This window comes from Pezoporus occidentalis, unplaced genomic scaffold (genome assembly GCF_034315485.1).
Source record: "Pezoporus occidentalis ecotype Australia unplaced genomic scaffold, CSIRO_AGI_Poc_V1 ctg233, whole genome shotgun sequence".
Taxonomy (NCBI): Eukaryota; Metazoa; Chordata; class Aves; order Psittaciformes; family Psittacidae; genus Pezoporus; species Pezoporus occidentalis.
In genome coordinates, this window is record NW_026914212.1 from 1,338,306 (window position 1) to 1,364,476 (window position 26,171).

The 26,171-nt window shown below is 46.5% G+C and overlaps 1 protein-coding gene across 6 annotated transcripts; it reads left to right on the forward strand.

Moving 5' to 3' along the window:
- The first annotated feature begins 1,509 nt into the window (after nucleotides 1-1,509).
- SAP130 (Sin3A associated protein 130) lies at nucleotides 1,510-25,863 on the forward strand. 6 transcript variants are annotated; one of them, XM_062621772.1, is made up of 21 exons: nucleotides 1,510-1,530; nucleotides 2,240-2,357; nucleotides 3,152-3,387; nucleotides 3,977-4,135; nucleotides 5,056-5,167; nucleotides 6,563-6,687; nucleotides 7,512-7,636; nucleotides 8,234-8,384; nucleotides 8,587-8,677; nucleotides 8,985-9,089; nucleotides 12,038-12,179; nucleotides 12,347-12,468; nucleotides 17,192-17,494; nucleotides 18,506-18,683; nucleotides 19,787-19,891; nucleotides 20,707-21,068; nucleotides 22,483-22,731; nucleotides 23,025-23,150; nucleotides 23,821-23,924; nucleotides 24,597-24,710; nucleotides 24,920-25,863. In XM_062621772.1, the coding sequence occupies exons 2-21, from the start codon at nucleotides 2,246-2,248 to the stop codon at nucleotides 25,076-25,078; spliced, it is 3,180 nt and encodes a 1,059-aa protein (XP_062477756.1). In that variant the 5' UTR covers nucleotides 1,510-1,530; nucleotides 2,240-2,245; the 3' UTR covers nucleotides 25,079-25,863. The 6 variants fall into 6 exon arrangements, 4 of the variants coding, with proteins under 4 accessions (XP_062477756.1, XP_062477759.1, XP_062477760.1 ...); XR_009965437.1 differs by lacking the exon at nucleotides 1,510-1,530 and adding an exon at nucleotides 24,163-24,295 and having other exon boundaries at nucleotides 2,207-2,357; nucleotides 24,920-24,943; XR_009965438.1 differs by lacking the exon at nucleotides 1,510-1,530 and adding an exon at nucleotides 24,201-24,295 and having other exon boundaries at nucleotides 2,207-2,357; nucleotides 24,920-24,943.
- Nucleotides 25,864-26,171: the final 308 nt, after the last annotated feature.

Here is a 26,171-nt window from a genome sequence, read left to right on the forward strand (position 1 = left end):
TGGTAGCCTGTGCTCTTAAAAGGAGCCCCGGAACTTGATCACGCTGTGCACAGAACAGCTTCTTTCGTTCGCTCACTTGTTTATAGCGTAAATATGAGGGGGAATTGAAAGCAGGTAAAAAACAGTTGGTTTTTTATTCATCTTCCCTATACGTTTTACAGCTCTTGTCAGAACGCCCTCTGAACTGTCCCTGTTCCGGCCTGAGGATGCCAACCCCACTCAGCCGTTCTGTGTGTGCTCTGTGTCCCATTACCTGTGCCACATCCTCTGGATACTTTGTAGCATTACTGTGATCTTGTGTAGCCATGGGGATGGGGGAGCAGAGCTGCTCATCTCATGCAAGCAGTGTCGAGGCAGAGTAAAGCTGGGAGTGTGGCCAGACAGAGCACCTTCAACGAGGGTAAAGGGCAATGTCCCAAGGAGCACGACACAGGTCCTGATCGATGGCTCTTTGGGAGAGCAGTATCCCTCTGAAGTGAACCTAACCCCTGTCTGTGCCCAGAGCTTCCTCAGCACTTGCTTGCAGGGTTGTTGACAACACACCTGAAAGGTTTGCTTAAGCAAAATTCAGGATAACTCAGATGGGATTCTGTCATTTCAAGGTTTTCTTTCTAGTTTCATTTAAAAGCATTATAAAACCACTATAACAGCACCAGTTGTCTGTCTGACTTCATCTCTGAGCCTTAAGATGTAAGACCTGAATGGGAACAATGGAATGGGAAATAGTGCTATTCTGGGGTATGTGTGATCAAACACAGGGCAAACCTGGACTGGTGACACCTGAGGGCTGCAGTGTGCATTGTCACCAGGGCTTGTCGGGGGAGGTTATTTGTTTAACTTGTTTCCCCTCTGTCCCAGCAAGTAGCAAATATTTGATACCAGAGACAAGGGGATGTTGGAGTCTGGTATTCATTGGTGGTTCTTCCCGAGGCCCCTTTCCCTGAATACAGCAGTAAAACTTCATCCTCCACGTCAGACAGTAGTTCGGATCTGCTCAGCTTCTCAGCGCTTTGCGCTCTGTGAAGATCCTCACTTCAGAGGCAGGCGAGAAGCAAACCTCTCACCGAGCCGTTGTGTCTCATTCCGTCCCCGTTGTGCCTCGGTGCTGGTAGCGCGTCTTGCCCCGTGTGAGGGGCCAGCTCTGGCCTGCGCCGCTCTGAAGCGGTGGCGGGTGGGCCCAGGAGATGTGCCGTGGAGCAGGGTCTGTCCGGCGGGAGGAGCGGACGCTGATCAAGCCCCGCCATCCCGCCCGCCCCGCGTTTCCCGGGAAACCTCCCTGCTCGCAGCCAATAGCGTGCCCAGCGAAGGCACACCCCCGGCAACTCTTGCGAGATCTGCGTCCGTCTCTAAGCGCGAGGACTACATCTCCCAGCAGCCCTGAGGGGAGCGCTGCTGCAGCCAATGGGGCGGGGGGCGCCGTGGTGGGCGGGGCCGACCGGGGCCAATCCGCCGTGGGCAGCTGCGGCGGCGGAAGCGGTGCTCGGTGGTGGCGGTTCAGGAGACGGCTGCCGCGGGGCACCCCCGGCACAGGTACCGCCGCGGGCAGCGCGCCTGGCGCCGCGCCGGGGACCGGGAGCAGCTCCAAAGAAGGGTTGCGGGCGGGGGGCGACGGCCGCCGCTTCAGATCGGCCGCTGCGGCTGTCTCAGTGCGCGGCGGCGGCGGGGAAGAGCCAGTCCCTGGAGGCAGCGCCGCGGAGCGGGGAGAGCGGAGAGGAGAGGGGTGGGGCCCCGCGCGGCGGCAGGACCGGGGCGGGAGCGCGGGAAGGGACAGAGACAGGGCAGGACGGAGGAGAGGAGCGCAGGACAGGGCGGGCGAGGGCCGGGCGGTACGTGCCGCGGTCGGTGCGGGGAGGGGCGGCAACGGGGCTGCCGCGCTCCCGGGAACATCCGGGCCCTGCGGCCCCTCACGGCGGAACATCGGGGCGGGCCCGGGCGGCACGGCCAGCCCTCATTGGCCAGCGCCTTCCTCCCCGCTATTGGCTCGCCGCCTAGTGATGCACTTAGTACGGCCGCTCCTTACTGGCTGTGGAGGCCCCCTCTGGATTGGCTGGCTCGGCGGGGCTCGCCGCATTGGCGCAAGGCTGGCAGTGCCGCTATCGCCGCGCCCAATGAACGGGGCGGGAGCGGGGGGCGGTGCCTGCCGGGGGTGTTGTCGCCCCCTGTGAGGCGGTGGGCGAGGGTTGTCGGTGCCGTGCCGTGACGCTCGGTGACGTACGGTAACGCTCGGCGCTCCCCGCAGGTGGACATGAGCTCCCAGCAGTTCCCCCGCTCGGGCGCGCCGCCCCCCGGCCTCGGACCAGCGCCGCCGCCCATCGCCGCCAGCGGCTCCGCCGGGCTCATCGCCCCCGCTGCCACAGGTAAGCGGGCTTCGGGGCAGGGGGAATCCCGACAGCGCCGTTCCGCTCCGGCTTCTCCGCCGGACGCAGGAGGGGGGCGGGGCGGGGCCGCCCCGGGCGGGGGTAGCCAGACGTACCGCGGGCTGCGCCGGTCCGCAGTGGGAAGAGCAACGCGAGAATCAGTTTACCTGCGGGCTCTGCGCAGCGATCACGATAGAGCCGTTCCTCTGCCCCCCCCCCCGGCGTGCTGGCTCGGCTGCCTCCGCCCCTCGGCTCCGCTTGTGCGCGCTGCAGGCAGGAGGGGTGCGTGGATGTGGGAGCGTTTCCTGTAGCTGGCGGTGGGGTGGGAGCGCTGGTTCTTTTACTGCTGTCCCTGCCGAGATTACAGGCTGCAGAGGTGAATGGGGGACATGAGGGGTGTTTCACTTAGAGGAGGGTTTATACTTGTTTTTCAGCTCGACAGCCAGGTACATAACTGATTAAACTCAGACTTTAACAGTGCTTGTTTGTTGTGGGACTGTACAGCAGTTATTTAGATAATAAAGTATTTTTCACAAGAAAGAAAGCTCAGTCAAGCTTTGTTTGGAGGTGTTCAGGTGGACTTCTCCAAGATGACTCCACCTTGCCCAGCATTGGAGGGCTCATCAGTTCTAAAGGGAACTGGCAGAAGCAGTGCCAGAATTCCCAGGGCTTTCATCACTGGAGTGCATTTGATCGATCACATCCCTGAGCTGGTGGGTGACCGCTGCAGACTTGTTCAACTTCTGTACCCTTTTCTTCAGAGCTTCCTGTTTCTCTTGTGTTTTCATTGCTAGTGAGTGATGAATCAAGTCGTGACTCGGAGGTTGCTCCTAGGGAGCATATCGGCCCCGGCAGCTCAATACAGCCTCGAGAGGAAAAGCAGGAGCCAGTGGTGGTCCGGCCATATCCACAGGTTCAGATGTTGACACAGCACCACCCTGTCCAGTCTGGTGCCCCGGTGACAGTGACAGCACCACCAGCACATTTGACTCCAGCTGTGCCACTTTCCTTCTCAGATGGACTGATGAAGGTAAGGAGGAGGTTTGTGATCCATAGGGGAAGTAAATAACAATCTATATCGCAATCAAGAGTGCTGGGCAAAAATAAACTGCACCAAAAACTTCCCTGCTTTTGTTTCTTAAGCTTTCCTTGTGTGCTGTGCACTGCCTCTTGCGTTTAGCTGCTCCATCTGCTACGCTGAGGACTTCATTGTATCTCAGAATTATTTTTGAGGGGAGTGGGTTTTGTTTGTCTCCTAAGAGAAGAGTGATTTCAGTCAGGTTCTTAAATCTTCCCTTTTCTCTGCAGGAGTGGATGGGAATATCACATTAAGTGTTAACGCCCAGTGTCTGTAGGCGAGTACCATAGCTCTAACAGATTCCACTTGCGACTAAGGCTGTATGTTCGGAGGTGCATATTTCTCATGCAAAAGATGGCCTTTCCTTTATCCCAAATGGAAACAGAATAGCTCTAGATGACCCACATCCTTTCTCTCCAAGTACTTAACTACACTTACCCCTGCATAAAGCTGATTTTCTGTCAGGCTTTGACCCCAAAATGTTTCCACATTGAGTTCTTGTTTGGAGGTGCCAACATTTCTATCTTTGTATTTCCTGTAGCCTCCCTTGAAGCCCACCATGCCCAGCCGGCCCATTGCTCCTGCTCCACCCTCTACTCTCTCAGCTCCCACAAAGGTTCCTGGGCAAGTTACTGTGACCATGGAAAGCAACATACCACAGGCTCCAACAATTCCTGTGGCAACCATCAGTGGGCAACAGGTCTGGTTCTTTGGTTTGTTTGGTTTCTGTTCCAGTTTGTTTCATGGTCAAACCAGTACTAATACTGGTACAACTGAGGTGGGCTCTTATAGCAGGAAGGAAGGTAGAAGAGAGCAGGCTTCCCCAGGCAGTGTTGAATCAGTTCTGCTTGGAGCATTAAACTTCAATCTCAGTGAGCACTAGCTCTGTAGAAAGTTGCTGATTTGTTGTACTCATCCAACTGACATAGCATGGGGGGGTGGGGGGGGCGCTGTAGATAATACTTTAGAAATATCATCTTTTGCCCTTTAACTTAGACTGCAGAGCCAATCCTTCTGATTTGAAACTGGGTCACCAGAACACTCATCCCTGAACCTCTGAAGCCTCAGGGTTTTGCTGTCAAGTGCCTTTAGGTGGGTTTGAGTTAGGCTGGCTGAGGATGTGCAGCACTTTCAGTCGATTTTTATTAATATCCCTGGAAAGAACAGAATTAAAAGAAAATAGAATTCATTTGTTGCAACCTTTGCCAGGTTCCCACCATTCTCTTGGCTTTACTGGAGAGGTGTGGTATGAACCTATGCCTTAAAAGTCCCTAATGGCAGAAGGGCTACCTCTCTGGTTGATACATGGGTGACTGCTGGTTCATTGTCACCCATGTCCCAACCAGGAAAATAGACCAGTGAAACAGATAAACGCTTATATCTTCCATACACAACGTCAGCAGTCTCTGTAATGTTATCCTGTAGAAACCTGGAATCATAGAATAGTTAGTGTTGGAAAGCACCTTAAGATCATCCAGTTCCAATATCTGCCCCTTTCTCCTCTCAGCATGTAACATATGATACCTTTGTACACCAAGTATGGTAATAGTTTGGCCATTAATTCTTGGCAGTGCAGCTCATGGGTTTTTTTTGGGTTTTGTGATTTCTTTAATTCTGCAGGGGCATCCTAGTAACTTACATCATATCATGGCTACCAACGTGCAGATGTCTATCATCAGAAGTAGTGCTCCTGGGCCTCCGCTACACATTGGAGCGTCGCACCTACCCCGAGGTAAAATGGAGCTGTGGCATCCCTGCCTTCTGCTTACAGCCTCTCAGGGGACGTGTAGCTAGCCTTCACCTCTCCAGTTCTCCTCACTGCTAACACAGCCAGTACTCCAGCTGTCAAAGCTGCTAACGTAAATAGGTGACTGCCAGCCACCTTAAGAATTACATTGCCTTCAGCCATTTAGGGCAGGACTGTGTGACAGTGTTTAAAATGCTGGCAGATACCAGCATGTCTGTTCTTCTAGTTCTGTGCTGTTAAAACAGTGAATGTGTTCAAGAAAGAAACCACACTGGTGTAGACTGACCTGTCTCGTAACACGTTACATTCTCAGTAGCAAGCACTGGTCACCTATGACAGTGCACTTGAGCAGTTGTGAGGGCTATTCATGTGTATTTGCATTTACCCTTGAGTTAAATGCTGGTGATAGCTACAGGCTCTTGTCTCCCAGGTTGCTGTGGCTTACAAATAGAAGATCAGCCCCTTAAAAGAAGCCCTGTGCACAGGAGCATCTGACTGATTTCTGACTGTGTTTTTTTATTTCAACAGCTTATGGGTTAGGTTTCCAGTTCAACTTTAAATTGATCTGAATTTAAAGTACATATTTGTATCTCCTTTCATATTTGCTGTTATTTGGTCACTCAAGAAACATATATGACGTAGCAAAGACATAATGTTCTGTGCAGCTAGCTTTGTAGCTGTAGCTCACTTGATTGCTGTGGGAGAGCTGCCACAAACTGTACTGTCATTTAGTGCACGTTTTTCTTTTCTCTTCCTGCTCTTTTTCTCTCTGCCTGAGCATTAACTTTTGAGGTAATAATTTAAGTTAGGGACATCTACGGAAACAATGCAGTCCAGTCCATCAAATGATTTCAAGGCTGTTTGTCTGCTACAGTGATTTCTTGTGGTCAGGAGGCAGCAGAGAATAAGCAAATCATTCAGACTGCAACGTTAAAAGTTTTTTGGGTCTGGATTGCTTAGTTTTGGTTTTGTTGGGTGTTTTCTTCTATTGCATGTGTATCGTTCTTCTGAACTTCATCGGGTGCAGCGAGATTGTTGTTGGTATCAAGTGACTTGCACATTAGCCCAGTAATCAAACTGAAATATTTCTACTGACTTCCCTAGCCTGGAATAAAACAAGACTGGATTTGCAATATAAGCTTATTATAAGGGAGTAAGAAGTAGCAAGAAAGCCAATTAATTTAAAATAATACCTACCTTTCCCCACATACTTTTGCAAACTTTATATGTCTCTGCTGCAAGCTTTTACTTCTAAACCAGCACCACCTGAACTGACATAAAATACATGAAGACTGAAATACATACAGCCAACAGTCAGAGTTTGTCCTAACGGAGCCGTTTGGATGCACGGTGTTTTAACACATTTGGTTTGTTTCCCAGGGGCAGCGGCTGCTGCAGTGATGTCCAGTTCTAAAGTAACCACAGTCCTGAGGCCAGCTTCCCAGTTGCCAAACGCAGCTACAGCTCAGCCAGCAGTTCAGCACATCATCCATCAGCCAATCCAGGCAGGTAGCGGCCAGGCAGCTCTGCACAACGCTGACCACCAGCTGCAAGTTCTTCCTGGCACTTATTTGTCCTATATAACCTATAATTGCATATTTCCTGGGCTGAGGTTTCCAGTCTGTTTCTTGGGTACTGGCTTCTAATAGCAAGTAGTGAAATAATTGTATTAGTCCTGTGGTTTTATTTTCTGTGTGGACTTCCTGCCAGGAATTTGGTTTAACTGTCTCCAAAGTGCTTAGAAACTGGGAAGAGGATTTAGTTCAGATGTACTGAAGTTTTAAAGCCTGAAGAGTTTGGTGCCATGTGCTCCTGTTGATTTCTTCTGAAGTATATGATGTAGAATTATATAATCTAATTTTAATATGCTTCTGTATAAATCAGCTTATATCAGGAGAAGATTGTAGGAATCGTCTGCCTACAGTAGTGCTAGTGTTCAACGTGAGGATAAAGGTTTAAATATCTTTACTTTGTGCTTTATGCTAGAATCCAGATTTAATCACCTTTGACTTCCTGTATGTACTTGGATCGGGATTTCTTTTCAGTCAGAAGGGAACTGACCTTTGGGCTTTTTCCTAAAGACCTTTCAAGGGATCCGGTCTTGTTAACTTTGTCAGTTACCAATTCCTGTGATAGTGCATGCTTTGAAAACCAACACGGATCTGCTCAGGAGCATGCAGATCAATTCAAAAAGCCTGGAAATGCCTTAGAATGCCAGCACTTAGTGATAAGATGTAGGAAAAGCAGTTTCAACCAAGTAATTCCTAATTATTATCCGAAAAGCAGAATTTCTTTTCTGAATGTATCTCTTTCTGGCTTTTATTTGCAGTCTCGTCCTCCTGTGACAACATCAAGCACTATTCCTCCCGCTGTGGTGGCAACTGTCTCAGCCACGAGAGCTCAGTCCCCTGTTATAACGACAACAGCAGCACATGCTACAGAGTCAACCCTCAGGTAAAGATGCTTTGAAAGCTACAGTGCTCTGACTTGACAGAGGCTGCAGGAAGGGGAAACAGAAGTATCAGTCATTGAGAGTAGATAACCCTCTAGATGTGGGATAATACAATACAAAAACAGTAATGCTTGCCCAGTGCAAATGCTTTCAATTCTGCACATAAAAATTACTATAAGCTTGAACTGTTGCTTTGTGTCTGAGATGGAAAGACCTTAATAAATCCATTCAGAGATCCTGCTTCCTGGAATGCAGTTTCTATTGCAGGAACTTGAGGCTAATTTGGCCCATCTGTGTTTGGTTTTTTTATGAAGACACAGAGAGGAGTGACATGTGACAGTTGAAAAGCATCCCTGACAAAAAGCCTCTTTTATGAACTCATAGGAGTTGGTGATAAGTTGTCCTTCCTAGTTGGGTACATAGAGCAGATGACAACAGAGCGTTGCGGTTCCAGTGTCTTATACCGCTTTACCATGTACTTGGTAGCAGTGCTGCTTTCTCAGGAGAGGAGTCCAAGGCCTGATGTGGGTCCCTGCCTTTTATCTTCCATATTTAGCATCCCCACAGTTATCTTCATGATAATTTTGCTTCCTTTCCAGTCGACCCACGTTATCTATCCAGCAGCACCCACCTTCTGCAGCTATTAGCATCCAGAGGCCTGCACAGCCGCGGGACACAGCCACGCGGATCACTCTACCATCTCACCCAGCTATAGGAACACAGAAGCCACAGCTCCACACCATGGCTCAGGTAAACTGCAACAAGAAAGAAAAACTCTTGCTTATTCTAGATATCAATTTTGTTTGCATCTTGAGGGCTACGATTAAATTTGGGGAAAGAGTTAGCTTAGAAATTCATGTTGTTCACAGTCAATGCAACACGATCCCATACTAAGTATGTGTTTTTAAATGTACTAGTCATTTAACTTGAAGGTTTTCTTCTCGTTTCATAGAAAACCATTTTCAGTACTGGTACTCCTGTGGCAGCAGCAACAGTGGCGCCTATTTTGGCAACAAATACCATTGCTTCAGCAACCACAGCTGGTGAGTATTCATAATGCTCTTGGGAAAGTTATGGGGTATGATTTTATTGCTGTTCTTGTTGAATTATCCTCCTTGAGGATGGAACCAAACTACTTTTGAGGAATTATTCATGGTAAAGGCTGCATTTGGAAGTGCAGGAACAGACTTCAGGAGGAAAATTATCGGGTTCTTGAAGGAAGGTATCCGGTTGGGGTTTATCCTCTCTTTATTTGGATATAGATTATAGAATATATAGATTATAGATATTTATGGTGTGACAGGGCTCCATAGAAACATCTTATATAGGGTGTTTTTTCTTTCTCTTTAGGTTCTGTGTCTCACACCCAAGCACCTACAAGCACTATTGTTACCATGACAATGCCCTCCCATTCTTCCCATGCTACAGCTGTCACGACCTCAAACATCCCAGTTGGTGAGTGATTTCAGTTTTAAGAAGAGTGTGTAACTGATGCCTTTACTTTTTTGCTTACACGAGCAGTGTTTGTGCATATTGTCAGATTTGTCTGAGAAGCTAGGGACCAGGTTAGGAAAGCTAAGGCCCAGTTAGAATTAAACTTAGCTAGAGGTATTAAAGATAAACAGGAAGGGATTCTACAGGTACATAGCAAATAAAAAACAGACTAGGGAGAACACAGGCCCCCTCAGGAAGCTCTCAGGAGAACTGGCTACACAGGATTTGGAGAAGGCTGAGGTTCTGAATGACTTCTTTGCCTCGGTCTTCACTGGCAAAGGCTCTGACCGCACCACCCAAGTCTTGAAAGGCAGATGCAGGGACTGTGAGAATGAAGACCTTGTGCCCACTGTAGGAGAGGATCTGGTTCGAGACTATCTTAAAAATCTGAACGTGCACAAGTCCATGGGTCCTGATGAGATCCATCCGCGGGTCCCGAAGGAGCTGGGAAATGAAGTTGTGAAGCTGCTGGCCATCATAGTTGAGAAATCATGGCAGTCAGGTGAAGTTCCCGATGACTGGAAAAAGGGAAATGTAACCCCCATTTTCAAGAAGGGGAAAATGGATGACCCGGGGAATTACAGACCAGTCAGTCTCACCTCTGTGCCTGGCAAAATCTTGGAGCAGATTCTCCTGGAAGGCATTCTGGGGCACATGAAAAACAACAAGGTGCTTGGTGACAGCCAGCATGGCTTCACTAAGGGGAAATCCTGCCTGACCAATTTGGTGGCCTTCTGTGATGGGGCTACGGAACTGATGGACAGGGGTAGAGCAGTTGATGTCATCTACCTGGACTTGTGCAAAGCATTCAACACTGTCCCACACAACATCCTTGTCTCTAAATTGGAGAGACATCAATTTGATGGATGGACCACTCGGTGGATAAAGAACTGGCTGCACACAAAGAGTTGCGGTCAATGGCTCAGTGTCCGGCTGGAGACCAGTAACGAGTGGTGTCCCTCAGGGATCAGTGTTGGGACCGGTCTTGTTCAACATCTTTGTTGCTGACATGGACAGTGGGATTGAGTGCGCCCTCAGCAAGTTTGCCGATGACACCAAGCTGTGTGGTTCGGTTGATACCCTGGAGGGAAGGAATGCCATCCAGAGGGACCTCAACACGCTTGTGAGGTGGGCTGATGCCAACCTCATGAAGTTTAACCATGACAAGTGCAAGGTCCTACACCTGGGTCGGAGCAATCCCAAGCACAGCTACAGGTTGGGCAGGGAAGAGATTCAGAGCAGCCCTGCAGAGAAGGACTTGGGTGTGCTGGTTGATGAGAAAATGAACATGGGCCAGCTTCAGTGTGTGCTCGCAGCCCAGAAAGCCAACCGTATCCTGGGCTGCATCAAAAGGAGTGTGACCAGCAGGTTGAAGGAGGTGATCCTGCCTCTCTACTCTGCTCTTGTGAGACCTCACCTGGAGTATTGTGTGCAGTTCTGGTGTCCTCAACATAAAGAGGACATGGAACTGTTGGAACAAGTCCAGAGAAGGGCCACAAGGATGATCAGGGGACTGGAGCACCTCCCGTATGAAGACAGGCTGAGGAAGTTGGGGCTGTTCAGCCTGGAGAAGAGAAGGGTGCATGGAGACCTCATAGCAGCCTTCCAGTATCTGACGGGGGCCTATAGGGATGCTGGAGAGGGACTCTTCATTAGAGACTGTAGTAATAGGACAAGGGTTAATGGGTTAAAACTTAAACAGGGGAAGTTTAGGTTGGATACAAGAAGGAAATTCTTTCGTGTCAGGGTGGTGAGGCACTGGAATGGGTTGCCCAGGGAGGTTATGAATGCTCCATCCCTGGCAGTGTTCAAGAACAGGTTGGGCGAGGCCTTGGGTGATATGATTTAGTGTAAGGTGTCCCTGCCCATGGCAGGGGGGTTGGAACTTGATGATTTTAAGGTCCTTTCCAACCCTAACGATTCTATGATAAGGAGGGGAAGAAAATCAGTTCAAGCTGGGACAAACCAATTAACAGGTTCTGCTGAGGCATAACTTTGTTTAGTACCAGGAAGAAATAGATGTTCTAGGAGGAGCAAGTAATAAAATGGCTCATTGACTTACTGAATTGAACTTTTAGACAGACTTGGGCCTTTTGGCATTTCAGAACCTGAATTGTATATACTGCATAAGTTTTAACTGCTCGTGCTAGAATATGGCTTTAATAGTTAAGTTCTTTGCTGTGCTTCTGGAGGTGTTCAGTGTAGCAGTTTGATTAGTGTGTTCATTTGGAGGTAGAACACTAAGGTCTAAAGGTGGGAGCTTTATTTGCCTGGATGTGGAATCTTCCTGAGCTGTTTCCTGCAGAACTGCCTACGTTTCCTTTTGTTCATCTGTGTTTTCTTGATGACCATCTTGTTCTTTTGAAATCTCATCATATCTTTCCCTACCATAAATTTGCAAGAAGTGAGGTTATATCTCCAAATGTCAGTGTTTCCTGGAAAGCTTTTGTAGGTGTGTTCTTTCTTTTCTTGACCTCTGTCTCTGTATACTTGTCTGCCTTTATCTCATTTCCCTTGATCTCTGTTAAGTTCTGCGTTGAAAACTTGGATAAGTACATTCTTGACAGCAGAAAGGATTGGGCTGATTCTAAAACTAAATCAAATTGTAAAGAAATAATTTGACCACTGTATTAACTTACTCTGTTAGCAAGTGTACTTTATATCTGCATGTATAATATCCATCTATTCTGGCATAAACTAAGCTAAAATGCTTCATTTCGCTTGCTCTTTCTGCCTGTTGAGGAAATCTGTCATTGCTGCAGATATGATATCAGTAGCAGATTGGAAGGCGGAGTGGGTTGAGGGGGAAGGAGTGGTATTTGGGGATTTGCCAGAGTTAATCTCACCTTTGCCGTGTTTACCAGCTTTTCCTGTGACTCTCAAATGATTACATCTTTGTCTTTATGCAGCTAAAGTGGTTCCTCAGCAAATCACGCATACTTCTCCACGGATCCAGTCTGACTACACAGCAGAGAGGAGTAATCTCATACCCCTCTCCAGTCACCGGGCATCTCCAAACCCAGTAGCAATGGAAGCTAGAAATGATAACAGGTGGGGAAATAGCAGCTCTAGGAATGAGAGTGTATGAGTAGGTTTTGAGTGCCTTGCGGTACTTGATGGTTTAGGACAGATGAGATTACACAATTTGGGGATTTAAGAGGTTGAAGATGAACTGCTGAGATGATGTGTATAATACTTGCTTTCTTTGATGCCTGTAGGCAGTCGGTGCCTGTCCAGTTCCAGTATTTCTTACCAACATACCCACCCTCTGCCTACCCTTTGACTGCGCACACCTATACCCCCATCACCAGCTCAGTGTCCACCATCCGCCAGTATCCAGGTAAGTCCAGCTTTGGGGCAGGCTGACTGTGATGCTGTGTTCAGTTGTTAGCTTCTCTATGAGTGTTAGCGATGGGAGAAGCAAAGAGGTTTTTATGCTTGATTTTCATGATTTGTCACTAAAAGTCTTTGATAACTTGTTGCCTGAGGGGAAAAACTCACGGGTGGGGGGTACTGAACTACTTCAGAGACTTACTAAATACAGCTACTAACAGTCTTTTCAGGGGTTTCACATTTGATATCCAAGAGTTCGCATCTCTGAGTAGAAGCTCTTGATTCTACAAATCAGAACAGTTCAGCTCCTCCAAATCAGTTCTTGGATGCATCTTCGTTCCCTGGTGTTTTGACAAGCCCCTTTTAATCTCTTTCCACATGAGTGTACTGTTTGAGGGAGAAATCTGAACGAAGAATTGAAAAAATAAGCTGCATGCACACCTTGGCATTAGTGTTCTGTTTAAAAGAATGGAACAATTAATGGGTTTGAACCATTGCAGTGATTTGTAGTGAAAAAGTGATGTGTAATGTGCGCCCATGTAGTCAACCCAAAGTCATTCTGTGACACATTATGGAGCACTTTTACCTTACTGAGTAGTTTAGGAGTCTTCCCTATAATAATTCCTATGATTCAAACTGTGGGAATCTGCATGATTTGAATTTTCGTGGAATATCTGCCTGCTGCCAGTATGTTACCCGTGAGCAGTATAGAGGGAATTCAGAAGGACTTGGAGGTGGCAAAGCTGATCTGCTGAATGGAAAAGGAAAGAATCATAGAATCATTTAGGTTGGAAAAGTCCTTTGAGATCATAGGCTCTTGGATGCCTTTTAAATACCTCAGGGGACAGTGACTACACCACATCCCTGGGCAGCCTGTTCCAGTGCTTGACAACCCTTTTGGTGAAGAAATTTTTCCTTTCATCCAGTCTAAACCTCCCCTGGTGCAGCTTCAGGCCATTTCCTCTTGTCCTATTGCTTGTAACTTGAGCAGAGACCGACCCCACCTGAAAACAACCTCCTTTTAGGCAGTTGTAGGGAGGGATAAGGTCCCCCCTGAGCCTTCTCTTCTCCAGACTGAACCCCCCCCAGGTCCCTCACCCATTCCTCATCACACTTGTGCTCCAGGCCCTGCACCAGCTCTCTTGCCCTTCTCTGGCTCCACTCCAGCACCTCTGTGTCTCTCTTGTAGTGAGGGGCCCAGAGCTGAACCCAGGATTCAAGGTGCAGCCTTATCAGTGCCAAGTACACGGTGACAATCAATGCCCTGGCCCTGCTGACCACACTGGTGCTGATACAGGCCAGGATGCTGTTGGCCTTCTTGTTTGCCTGGGGACAAGCTGGCTCATAGTCAGTGACCATCAACAAACACCTCCATGTCCTTCTCCACCAGGCAGCTTTCCAGCCACAATTCCCCAAGCCTGGAGTGTTCCATGGAGCTGTTGTGGCCCAAGTGCAGGACCTGGCACTTTGCCTTGTTGAACCTCAAACATTGGCCTTCTTGGATTGATCCCCCTTGTCCAGATCCCTGTGCAGAGCCTTCCTGCATTCCAGCAGATCAAAACCCTTGCCTAACTTGGTGTCATCTGCAAACGTACTGAGGGTGCACTCGATCCCCTTGTTTATATCACTAATAAAGATATTAAACACTCCTGGCCCCAGAGCAAAGCCCTGGAGAACACCACTTGTGACTGGCCACCAACTGGAGTTACCTCCATTCAACAGCACTCTTTAGGCCCAGCCAACCAGACAGTTTTTACCCAGGGAAGAGTACACCTGTCCAAGCCATGACAGCCAGTTTCTCTAAGAGAATGCTGTCAAAGGCTTTACTAAAGTCTACATTGACAATATCCACAGCCTTTCCCTCACCCACTGAACAGGTCACCTTCTCGTAGGAGATTGGGATAGTCAAACAGGACCTGCTTTTCATAAACCCATGCTGACTGGGCTTGGTTGTCCTGTATGTGCCCTGTAGTGCCACTCAAGATAATCTGCTCCATAACCTGCCCCAGCACCGAGGTCAGGCTGACAGACCTGTAGTTCCTCCCATGCTCCTTCTGGCCCTTCTTGTAGATGGGTGTTACATTTGCTAATCTCCACTCAACTGGGACCTCCCCAGTTAGCCATGGCTGTTGCTGAATGATGGAAGGTGGCTCAGTGAGCACTTCTGCAAGCTCCTCAGTACCTTTGGGTGGATCCCATCCAGCCCCGTAGACTTGTGTGTGTTTGAGTGGTGTAGCAGGTTGCTGACCCTTTTCCCTTGGACTAGAGGGCCTTTATTCAGCTTCCTGTTCATTCCAGCTGAAAGGGCATGTACCTGAAGACCAGGTGGTCTTAACATGTTGTCCTGGGTTCAGCAGTAGCAGTCATTTTTTTCTCCTTCTTAGTAGCTGGTGCAGTCCTGTGTTTTTGACTTTCAGCCTGGGAACAGTGCTGATAACACTGATGTTTTTAGTTGTTGCTCAGTAATGTTTACTCTGACCAAGGACTTTGTGAGTCTCATGCTCTGCCAGGGAGAAGGGGAAGCCGGGAGGAAGCAGAGACAGGACACCTGACCCAAACTAATCAAAGAGGTATTCCATACCACAGCATATCATGCCCAGTATAGAAACTGGGGGCAGTTACCCAGAAGGGTTAGATCACTGCTTGGTTGGGCTGGGTATCGGTTGGCAGGTGCTGAGCAGCTGTATTCTCTTCCCTTGTTATTTCCCTTATCATTATTATTATTGGTGGTAGCAGTAGTGATTCGTGTTATACCTTAGTTACTAAACTGTTCTTATCTCAACAGAGATACATCTCTCAGAGTTACATTCTTTTGATTCTCCTCCCCATTCCTCCAGGAGCGGGAGGAGGAAGGGGGGTGGGGAAGTGAGTGAGAGGCTGCGTGGTTCTGCGTTACCGGCTAGGCTTAAGCCACAACACATGCACAGGGAACTGATACATTACTGGGGCCTATGCTTTCTGTCATTGAAACTCCAGTGAAAAATTGCTAGTCTTGACTATAATGTCAGGCTTCAAGATGGGCTTCAGGGCAGTTAAATGACTCTGAATACAAGACAGGGCTTATTTTGTACCTTCCTCCTCTTTGGCTGAAAATTTTTAAAGGAGAAGGTTCAGGTGGGTGAGGTACTTGGTGTTGGCAGCTGTATTTGAGGAGCTGTTACAGAGCCCCCGATAGAACATGACTACAGACTGTCAGGAGTTCCAGTTTTGATGGCATGTTGGGGTGATGGTAGGCTAATCCTAATGTTAAAACAGCAGGGGTAGGGTCTTCAGCTGGAGCTCATTGACAGAGACCTTTTCCTTGCTAAATTGACTTGAAACATCAGCTGAAGGTACTAATTATGGCGATAACTCAAAGCAGAGGATTCAGGGTATCAGGAGGGATGTGCACCTGGACCGTGCACAGCCAGGTGAGGGCTTAGATAAAAGTACAGAGGAGGCTTTATGAAAGAAGACAGATGAAGAGAGTTAATGCAGAGTTTCCAGGAAGAATATTGGCTTTGGCTTTCCAAATGCTAATTTTGTTTTGTGTAGAATCCTGAAAGGATTTTGTTGGATAGAAAGTTCTGCTTCACATAAAGCCTTCCACTAAGAGAATAAACTTGCCATGCTTTATACAGAAACCATTTTCAGGTACCTGGTGATGGATTTTGGGGGTTTGCTATTAGAGTGTCTTGTCAGCACAAGAACTTGGTCGAAATCCTGTGACAATGACAAAACCAGCTTGCTCTGTGATGAGAGGGCTCTCCATTGTCAGCAGGCATGGCCATTGTTGGCAAGTTCACACTTGCATTCTGTGTAGGGCTGCAAAAATTGTTCTGTAAAGGCTGGAAATCTGGAATTCCAGGATCTGCACGTAGTGTAACAGTATTGTGAAGTGCTGCCTGGGAGAAGCACAATGTGTCGTATAGTGGATCTGGAAAGATGGAATCATAGTAAATTCAAATAAATGAATTGAACTCCTTATAACAGCTGCTTCATTTTGAACATTGTTCTGCCACAGAAAGATTTTGTGTTCAGTCGAGCTGTGGGATCCAGCCTATGAGTGTTAGTGAATCCACCCTGTTCTGAGCCAGATAAGTTTGTACTCAAATTTAGAACAGTTTGTCCACTTGCACTGAGGAAAAGTTATTATGGTTGGGGAAAGGGGGTAAGGAAGCAAGCCCTGCATTAAAGTGCTTAGGCTTGAGTCTCTGCATTCTCTGCTTGCTTTTGTACAGCCAAAGGTGTGAAGCTCTTTAATTAACATAATGATGAGTTCTGTGAAAAGACTGCCTTCTGACAAAACATGGGCTTAGGCTTCCCTTTTTAATAAATATATACCTCTTTTCAAGCAGAGAAAATGCCAACTATTGGTACTTGGAAGCATTGTAAAATAAGATAGTGAGTAAAAATAGTGCACAGGCTTATGAAACAAATTTGGGTACAAAAATCCAGTTGAGTCTAACTAAACAGTAGAGTCAAACTTTATCTTTTCCCTTGTGTTGCAATTTGAACTAGAAAATGGAATAGAAATAAATGGTAATATTTAATTCTTCTGGCAGACAATCTGGCCTCTCCCCTCAAATTTACTCCTGCAACAGGCAGGCTGGCAAGTCAATTTTTCAAAGCAAAGTAGTCTTTGAAAGGAAGTGAGAGGTGCTGGGGGGAGCAGAGGAAGTGAGAGGTGCTCTGGGGAGCAGAGGCACCCACGGGTAAGTGTGATGAGGTGTCTATGTTGCTGTTCCCAGTTTCAGCCCAGGCACCCAACTCGGCCATCACGGCTCAGACTGGCGTTGGCGTGGCCTCCACTGTGCACCTCAATCCCATGCAGTTGATGACTGTAGATGCATCTCATGCCCGGCACATCCAGGGGATCCAGCCAGCACCCATCAGTGCGCAGGGAATCCAGCCAGCACCAATCAGTGCCCAGGGCATTCAGCCAGCACCAATTGGGACGCAAGGACTCCACCCTGCTGCACCAATTGGTACACAGGGACTGCAGCCAGCACCAATCAGTGCTCAGCAGCCACAGGCTGACACCAAGACCTCAGGTAAGAGCAACTAGCAAAGTCCATTCTTTGGACCTGGGTAGAGTGACTGAATTTGTCCTGCAAATTTGGCTTGTTTGGAGTTTTTTCTTTTTACTCTGATTAATGATCTTGTTATAGTCTCTCTGGTCTGGTAGTGGACACCAAACATATTCATACACATATTCTTCCAGCCAGTACTTTTAACCTATATCCTAATTTATGGGTTTTTTTTTAAGTGTACCAGCTGCAGTGTGTGGGTAGCCCCTGAACAGATTACTTCAGTGGAAAAAAACTCATAGTGCCTGAACTTAAACGATTCTCTCCAGTAAGCCTTGTAGGAAAAGTAATTTACAAGTAAACAACATTCTCTGCACTGTTCGGTTATGTATGAGATCACAGTAGAAGTTAGAATACAGCTAGGTACCTTCAGCAGTCAGTAACCTGATGTTGGACTGTGATAGAAACCATCTTTTGTTATAAACGACTGGTTTGATGAAACACCAACAACCTACTGATGACTTGGGAGGTGGCAACCCAGAGAATATGCTGTTTCAAAGCTGCAGATATACTGTGTAGTGACTTCCTGACTGTCTAAATGCTCTGCGTCAGTTAGTTGGCCAAACCAGCTTTGGCAGAAGGTCAGAATGTAAGCACAACTGATAGCAGCATGTATTGACACAGAGAGTCTACCAGGACTGTTGTTTTACTGACCCAGTTGTTTTGGTGATCTCTCTAGCAATTTCTGCATTTTCAGTTTCTTCTGGAAAAGATTATTTCCCTAGCAGCAGTTGTTAGGCAGGAGGTAGTTCCCATCTTCCCTGCATAAGGTTCAGTAATCAGGTTGCTTGTAGCAAAGGTGTTGCTTACAAAATGGTCTGAAAGCACTTCAGGTAAAGACTGAGAGAGTGGAGCGAGCATGGACAACATGGGCTCTGCAAACACCTGCTTTGTCATCAATTTTCCTTAAGTAACTGCTGCTTCTTCCTCTCTGTGTCTTTTCTTCTCTGTGCTCTCGATGTCCATCCTCCCCAGCAGTAGTCTTGGCAGATGGAGCCACCATTGTAGCCAATCCTATTAGCAACACATTCAACACTGCTTCTGCAGCAACTACAGTTGTGCAAACCCATAGCCAGAGTGCCAGTGCCAGTGCACCAGCTCAGGGCTCTTCCCCGCGCCCAAGTATCCTCCGGAAGAAACCAACAACGGATGGGTGAGTAGAACTGAAGGTGACATGTGAATGATACTTCTGTGCAGTCTAGCCTGGCTAAATGGAATCATTTTAGTGGAGGTAGAAAGGTTCTAGCAAGTTATTCAGTCAGCAGCAGTTTTGAGTAACCTGCTGATCTGTGAGACGCAGTTCTTTTCCTCCCCCAGGGTAGGATATAGTTTTCTCTTATTGTCAGTAATAAAATCAAAGGAAAGGAGAGTTTATCTCCTAGCTCTTGACAGTAATTTTTTGAGGGAAAGTGGATTTGAGGTTTTCTTGCTTAGTGTAATAAAACCAAAGAGTTTATTATCCACTTAAATGAGCATCCTATGTTTTGTCTTCAGTGTTTTTCTTAGAAGAATATGTGGATGAGTAGAAAGCACAGGATTAGTACCCGGCTGTGAAATCTGATTAGGAAAAAGGGAGGGAGTAACATACTCTTAAAATATTTTATGTTGTCTGTCTAATTTTAAATGCCTGAATAAAGAGGCAAGAGACAGGTTTAGACTTAACAGTGCATTTCCTCCTCACTAACGACTGAGAATATTTGGAACTGATGTGTCCTGTGAGACTAAACTTGCATACTTTTTTATTTGTGTGGAAATCTTTTATTAAGGCAGAGAAACTGCAGGCTATAAACCTGAAACAGAAATTAAAGAAGCAGAGGTAGATCACCAAAGAATGTTTCCATTGAGAGGCTGAATATTTTGAACAACAGTTGGACTTCCAGCCCCACAGGAGACTGAATGGTCTCTAAAATGCTTCTCTCTATTCGGCCCTGTGCTGCCTAACATCCACATTGATGGTGTGAGGTGCTGAAGTCAGGCTTTGACACAGTCTAGTCCAACTAAAAGAAGCAGATGCCTGTCTGAGCACTGTTTAGTTCCAGATGATTTGCTCAGTCTTGAAATAGTTATGGAGGACAGTAGCATAGCCAGATCTCCTTTTGTCCACTGTTGGAGCCTTGTAGTTTCAGGAAAACACTGACTGGTGGGATGAAAGTAAAGCTGGCATTCTAAGGGAAGAATGGTTGATCCCTTTGCTCTTAGTGGTATTTCTCTTTGCATCAGGGAGGTGGGAATCTTAGATGTGTCTGTCTCTTACAGGCTGGCAGTCCGGAAAAGCTTAATTCCACCTCAGCCACCTGAAGTAGCTAGCACACGTGTAGAGAATACCATGCGAAGCACATCTGGATCACCAAGGCCTGCTGGGTGAGGCTTTAGGATAAACAACCAACTGCATCAGAATATTTTCCTTGTATTTGTTTGATTTGTATTTGGCTATTGGAGCGCTTTAGTTTGAATTTGTCAGTGTGATGACTTCAGACAGACTAGACTAGTTCTGCCATTGTGAAGCTGAGCCAGCGGCCTTTTAAAAGATGTAGTTATAAGCTTTCTTAGAAACAAACAACAACCCCTCTGCTGTTGTAAAGGAGAGGCCTCAAAACTTTTTTCTACAGTACTTGGAAATTAATGCTGAAGAATCATAAAATCACAGAATGGTTTGTGTTGGAAAGGACTTTAAGATCATCTAGTTCCAATACCCACCCCTGTCATGGGCAGGTAAAATAAAGGTAAATGGAGCTTCCACCCTGCTTTAGTTGAGTTCAGGGGCTTTACAAGTTACTGTTTTGTAATTGTGAACTATAGTGGGAGCTCCTGCAAACAAGGGATGGGAGGCAGTAAAATCTGGGGTAAAAGTTCCTTTTGTCTGCATTGTGAAACTGTCGATCCTTTTGTAAGTATTTTGGTGTTACCTGGAATTAGTCATGAGATTTGCTTGTTAGGGTGAGTGAAAGAAAATAGCATTTATGATAAATACAAAGTATTAGAAAGGGAGTGGAGGAGGAAATGCAACTGAGATGACACCTTCTCTGGTTGGTAAACACACTACTGAGCCAGGTGTTACTCGCAGGTGCAGGAAAAACAGGATAGTCTGAATCCAGCTTGTCTCATTCACTTTGTGCTAGGTGGTCATGGCTGAAGAGCAGCTAACTTCAGTTTGTTTTGTCTCTTTTACGTTACAGTGCCAAGCCAAAACCTGAAATTCATGTGTCCATGGCCACTCCAGTCACTGTGTCTATGGAGGCAGTGCCTAACCAAGGTGGTGAGCAGCCCACCATTGCGGTCCCCCCCACCTCCCAGCAGCCCCCCTCTGCCATTCCAACCATCATCGCAGCAGCCAGTCCCACCTCACAGCCTGCAGCAGCACTCTCCACCATTCCAGGAGCTGTCCCGGCCGCTCCACCAACTTCCACCACAATTGTGGCAGCACCCGCTCCTCCATCAACCATGAGTGGTGCCCTGTCAGCGGTGCTGGGTCCTGCGGTGCCAGAGATAAAAATCAAAGAGGAAGTGGAGCCTATGGATATCATGCGGCCAGTATCTGGTAGGTGGTTGTTAATCATCAGGTTGCCTCTTTTGTTGTTGAGACAGTGGAGAAATTAGGAGGATTTCAACATATCCACCCTGAAAACGGAATTACATCTCTTTCGTGGCAGCACAGAACACTAGTCAAAAGGCTCCCATATGCCTTGTTACTCATAAAGTTCTTATTTGCCTTTTCCCTAATTTCCCAGGAAATCACTTTTTCCTGTGGCTGCTTTGTTCATGTTCAGATGGTCCAACTCCAGAGTCCGTTTGAATTCCATCATTAAAACGCACATGCTCAGCAGCAGTAATGATATATTGTGGATCAGTTCAGTTATTTTCAGCTCTCTCACAAATCCTGCTGTTCAGGTCCAAGGGCCTGTCTTCTAGATGAAGAATTAGTGACCAGAGTGGGATTTCGTGGTGCCTTCCTGTGATTAATGGTTATTTGTCTCTAGAACTCTTTAAAGTATTTATTGCACTGCCTCACTTATCCAGCTTGGCCATACTTGCTATCAGGTGGTATGATCAGTAAAATTCAGATCCTTGTGGATCTTGGGTTGGGCACTATACAGTGGTAAAATGATCTGAATGCATCCCATGTCCATGAGTATTAGAGTTCTGTTTTAGTTGCTGGTTTTATCACTCCACTTAAAGCTGTAATGTGGGATGGAAGAAGCTGCTTGCTACAGACTCCTCTGGAGCACAGGCAGAGAGCATTGAGCTCTTTAGGGTTCTTTTATCTCTTACTGGCAATTGTCAAGAGTTTCCATTCCAGAAATGTTTTGCTGCAGTCTTAGTCACAGCTGATTGAGCTTTACCTTTAGAGTGTCAAAGAGTATTCCCTTAAGCTATGTGCCACGCTACTGTTCAACTTCAGAGGTGTGTCGGTGCAGTAATGTATTGCTCTGGTGCTGTTGACTTGGCAGTAAAAGTAGGCTTTTGCAAGGAGAGTACTGCAGTCCCTTCTGATTGCATATGACTCTACTGCAAGAGGGAAAGGACTCACTTGCTATTGACTGTGATCCATGCTGGTGTACGTACAAACATAGCTTTGCTTTTTTGTTTTTTTTACAGTAACACAAGACAGATGTTAGCATGGATTCCTTTTTGTAGCATTAAACTATCATAAGCTTCAAATATGAAGGAACTGAGGGACAGTTGTCTCTGCTCTGATTTTTTTTTTTTTTTTTTTTTTTTTTTAATGCTTTTGTGTATGAGACACTGAAGATCTTGGCATATAGATTTGTCCTAGCAGTAACTGCTGGCTTAATATCTGTCCTTCTAGACACATGGAGCTGAAGCACTCATACCCTTTGTGGTCCTCTCAGTGTGCTGCAGCACGAGCTACTGTTGTAGTGTTCAAGCAGTGTTAGCATGTTACCTTTCTGCTGCTGATGGTTTGGGTTCTTTTCCTCTTTCCTTCCTCTTAGCAGTCCCTCCTTTGACTACCAGCACTGTGTCTCCGTCTTTGGCATTGCTGGCCAACAACCTTTCAATGCCTCCAAGTGATTTGCCACCCGGTGCCTCCCCGAGGAAGAAACCCCGTAAGCAGCAGCATGTCATCTCCACAGAGGAAGGGGACATGATGGAAACAAACAGCACTGACGATGAGAAATCCACTGCCAAAAATTTGCTGGTGAAGGCAGAGAAGAGAAAGTCACCTCCAAAGGAGTATATAGGTAACGTCATCTCTAACATCTTTTTTCCTCTTCAGGTGTTTATTTTCTCTTCTATTTGTTTCTCAGAAAAGGTGCTCTGTCTTTCTCATGCTTCCTAAATCTAAATACTGCAGAACCCAAGTACCTGTTCCTCAGCACTTTCTATTTAGTGATGTTCAGGGAAAATGACCTCTCTCAAGCATCATTTTATATGAGGTAGCACTTACTGATCTTCTGCTGGAGTTCCTGTGTCATGCTCATCTCCTGCTCTAGCCTACTTGATAATAATGCATTTCCCCCGGATCCTTTTCTAGATGAGGAAGGCGTGAGATACGTCCCTGTGCGTCCAAGGCCACCTATCACACTGCTTCGTCATTATCGTAATCCTTGGAAAGCTGCCTACCACCACTTCCAGAGATACAGTGATGTGCGGGTAAAAGGTCAGTCTGCTGCTTGTAGTTGGACAGTTTCATTCCCCCAGGATGAACCTCTTCAGTGTACCTGTTAGGGTGCCTCGGGAGCATTCTTAGTTGGGTGGCATTGATAAGCAATCCCACAAAAAGGTGTTGATTGCACTTTGGAAAATAAAGCTTGCTCAAGTGAGCTAATGGCTTCCGCTAGCTAGATGTTGCCTCCCTCTCTTCCATGCTTACGATAAGGAGGAAAGAAGGGAAGGACACTACACAGAATTGGCTAAACATTTCCATAAAATTAAGAATCATATGGTTATAGAGAAAACTATTTACTTCCAGTGACAGAAACTTACTAAGGAAGTAAACCTTAAAGAAGTGACATGCAAGGGTGATACGTGACAGTTTAGTTCTCCAATTTTCTTTTTACCTAACAAACTTGCCAGTTCAATCAAAACCATTCTAGATTTAGTATTTAGGATATAATTTTCTGGAAATACAGATAACTTGTTAGGAAGCAAGAGCAGTGATCAGATGTGGCAGATGGGTAGCTGTTTTCCTGTTGGAAGCAAACCATTGCTCATTCTCATTTATTGGGAGGTACGGAGAGCAGAATTTAAGCTAATGTTTTTGTTTGGGAAGAGAGGCCTGGCCAGCTCCCGAAGTCTGAATAACATATGTTTTCATTTCTTGGCGACAGAAGAGAAGAAGGCTATGCTGCAGGAGATTGCCAATCAGAAGGGTGTATCCTGTCGTGCACAAGGGTGGAAGGTCCATCTCTGTGCGGCACAGCTACTGCAGCTGGTAGGTGAATGGGGCTTGCAGCTTCCTATGACATGGGGGGGACACAGAGTTGTCTGAGACAGGAGGATGTATCTTCAAACTGGTCATCTGACATTGGGAATACCATAAAAGAGCTGTTGTGTAGAGCCCAAAGGGAGTGGGACGTGCTTTCCCCTTTCTCAGGAATGTGGCTTAAGTGGCTTGGAAACTTAGAGTGTTGATTTTGATCCAGACATAAGAGCTGATGTATTTTGTACAGATGATCAAAATTGGCAACTCCATCCTGCTGATGCACAGGTCTGAAGAAGCGTCTGTTTGGGATGGTGCGGCTGATCTGAGGAGGCAGCACTGATCCACATTCCTGGATGCTTCTGTTTCAGGTTGGGGGTGAGGTAGGTGCTCTGCATTCTAGCACCAAACTCCCCAAAACCTCTGCATTCCTGGAATAGTATTGTGAGAAATAGGGGAAACCGTTCTGGTTAGGATCCGTGTTTGTTCAGAAGTGGAGCAGTCCTGTAAATAGGATGTTAGTAACAATGATAGTGCCACACTCCACGTCAGAGGCTCCATCTTTTGAATTACTAACAAGAGCAGCTGAGAGGGGAATGGATTATCATCTTCTCTGTGTAGCTCTCTTAATGCGGGTGAATGGCCTAGCGGTGAACCTTCTCAAGAGGTGCTAATGTCTTTTAGACAAACCTGGAGCATGATGTGTATGAGAGACTGACGGCCCTGCAGGAGGGACTCATTCCTAAGAAAAAGGCAGCAACTGATGACGACTTGCATCGAATCAATGAACTGATACAGGTGGGTTCCTGTGGCCTCTCAACCTGCTTTACCTTTAATTACAAAATACCCTGCTGCAGTTAGTAAGAACTAAAGCTGGCTTAAAGGAATCCACATAGGTACAATTTATGTGTTTCCAGTGTCATCCGCTGCAAGTGGTATTAGGGGAAGGTACAGTGAAAGCTTAGGCTAGAGAGTCTGCTGCTAATGACGACAGTGTTTCATTTCAGGGGAATATGCAGAGGTGTAAACTCGTGATGGATCAAATCAATGAGGCTCGAGACTCCATGCTAAAGGTCTTGGATCACAAAGATCGTGTTTTGAAGCTTCTAAACAAGAATGGAACTGTCAAAAAAGTATCCAAATTAAAGCGAAAGGAGAAGGTCTAAAGCCAGAATAATGACTCTGGAAACGGAGAACCTGTACAGAATGGAGTTGAACCTTTTTGTAGTTTGGGTTTATTTTTAAGCAGAGCATCTGAATAAAAAGGATGAGTTTAGGGAACAGATGGCAAGAGATGGACATGTGAAGCCTGGTGACCTGAAGGGATTGCCACAGATCTGTCAATGAACAAAGATTTCTCTCAGGCTCATCCCTTTTTAAAGTCTTTCCAGTCCCATTTGTTTAACCCTCCTGATGTGTCAGTGCCTACTAATTGGAACTAGCGATGCAATGTGTGGTGGACAGTGCTCTCCTCCTGTTTGCAGCTTAGGGGTAAAAGCACACAAGGTGCGTAGGCGCCTGTAACGCAGGTGGTTCTGCGGGGGACATGCAGGTATCGACCCAGACAGCAGCTGTGCTTCAAAGCATTGAAAATGACACCACTCTCAGTCACCCCATTCCGTTCTTGTTCTGATTTTCCAGTGTCTGAAGTAGCCTTCTTAAACCAGTGCCACTGCACTAGGAGACCTGCTCCATTCAGGATCTCAGAAGTCCTAGCTGTCAAGTTAAAAAAAAAAAAAAAAAGGAGAAAAACAACAAAGAGGGGAGGGAGAGGGTATTATTTCAAAGTGATTTTGTAGTGTCTGTGTGTGCGTGTGTCTACGTTGGTGCGCTGGGATACTTGTTTTGAAGTACCTCTTGCCACAGAGGTCTTCGTGTAGCTGGTGTAATGTTAATTGTATGTACCACATACATCCTGCAAACATGAATAAAGGACTTGGAGGTTTTTGTATGTGAGCGGTTTGTATACCTCTCTACTAGTGAGACCGTTCAAGCTGTAAACTCAAAACCAAGGTAAATCCTTGAAAGAAGCTTTCTGGGGAGAAGAAACAAAATGTTGCATGGTAGTCAGCCTCTTGTGCTGTGGAGGGAAGGGTGACAATTCACCTTTCAGGTCCTGAAGATGCAGTGCAGACTGCCACCATGCACTTGTGCATTTAATCTTATTTTTTTTAGCAAGGCTGTTAAATCAGTTCATTTTTAGCCTCAGCAGAAAGCTTCAGTTCATGAACTATAACTGTTTTAAGAATACTTTTCCCC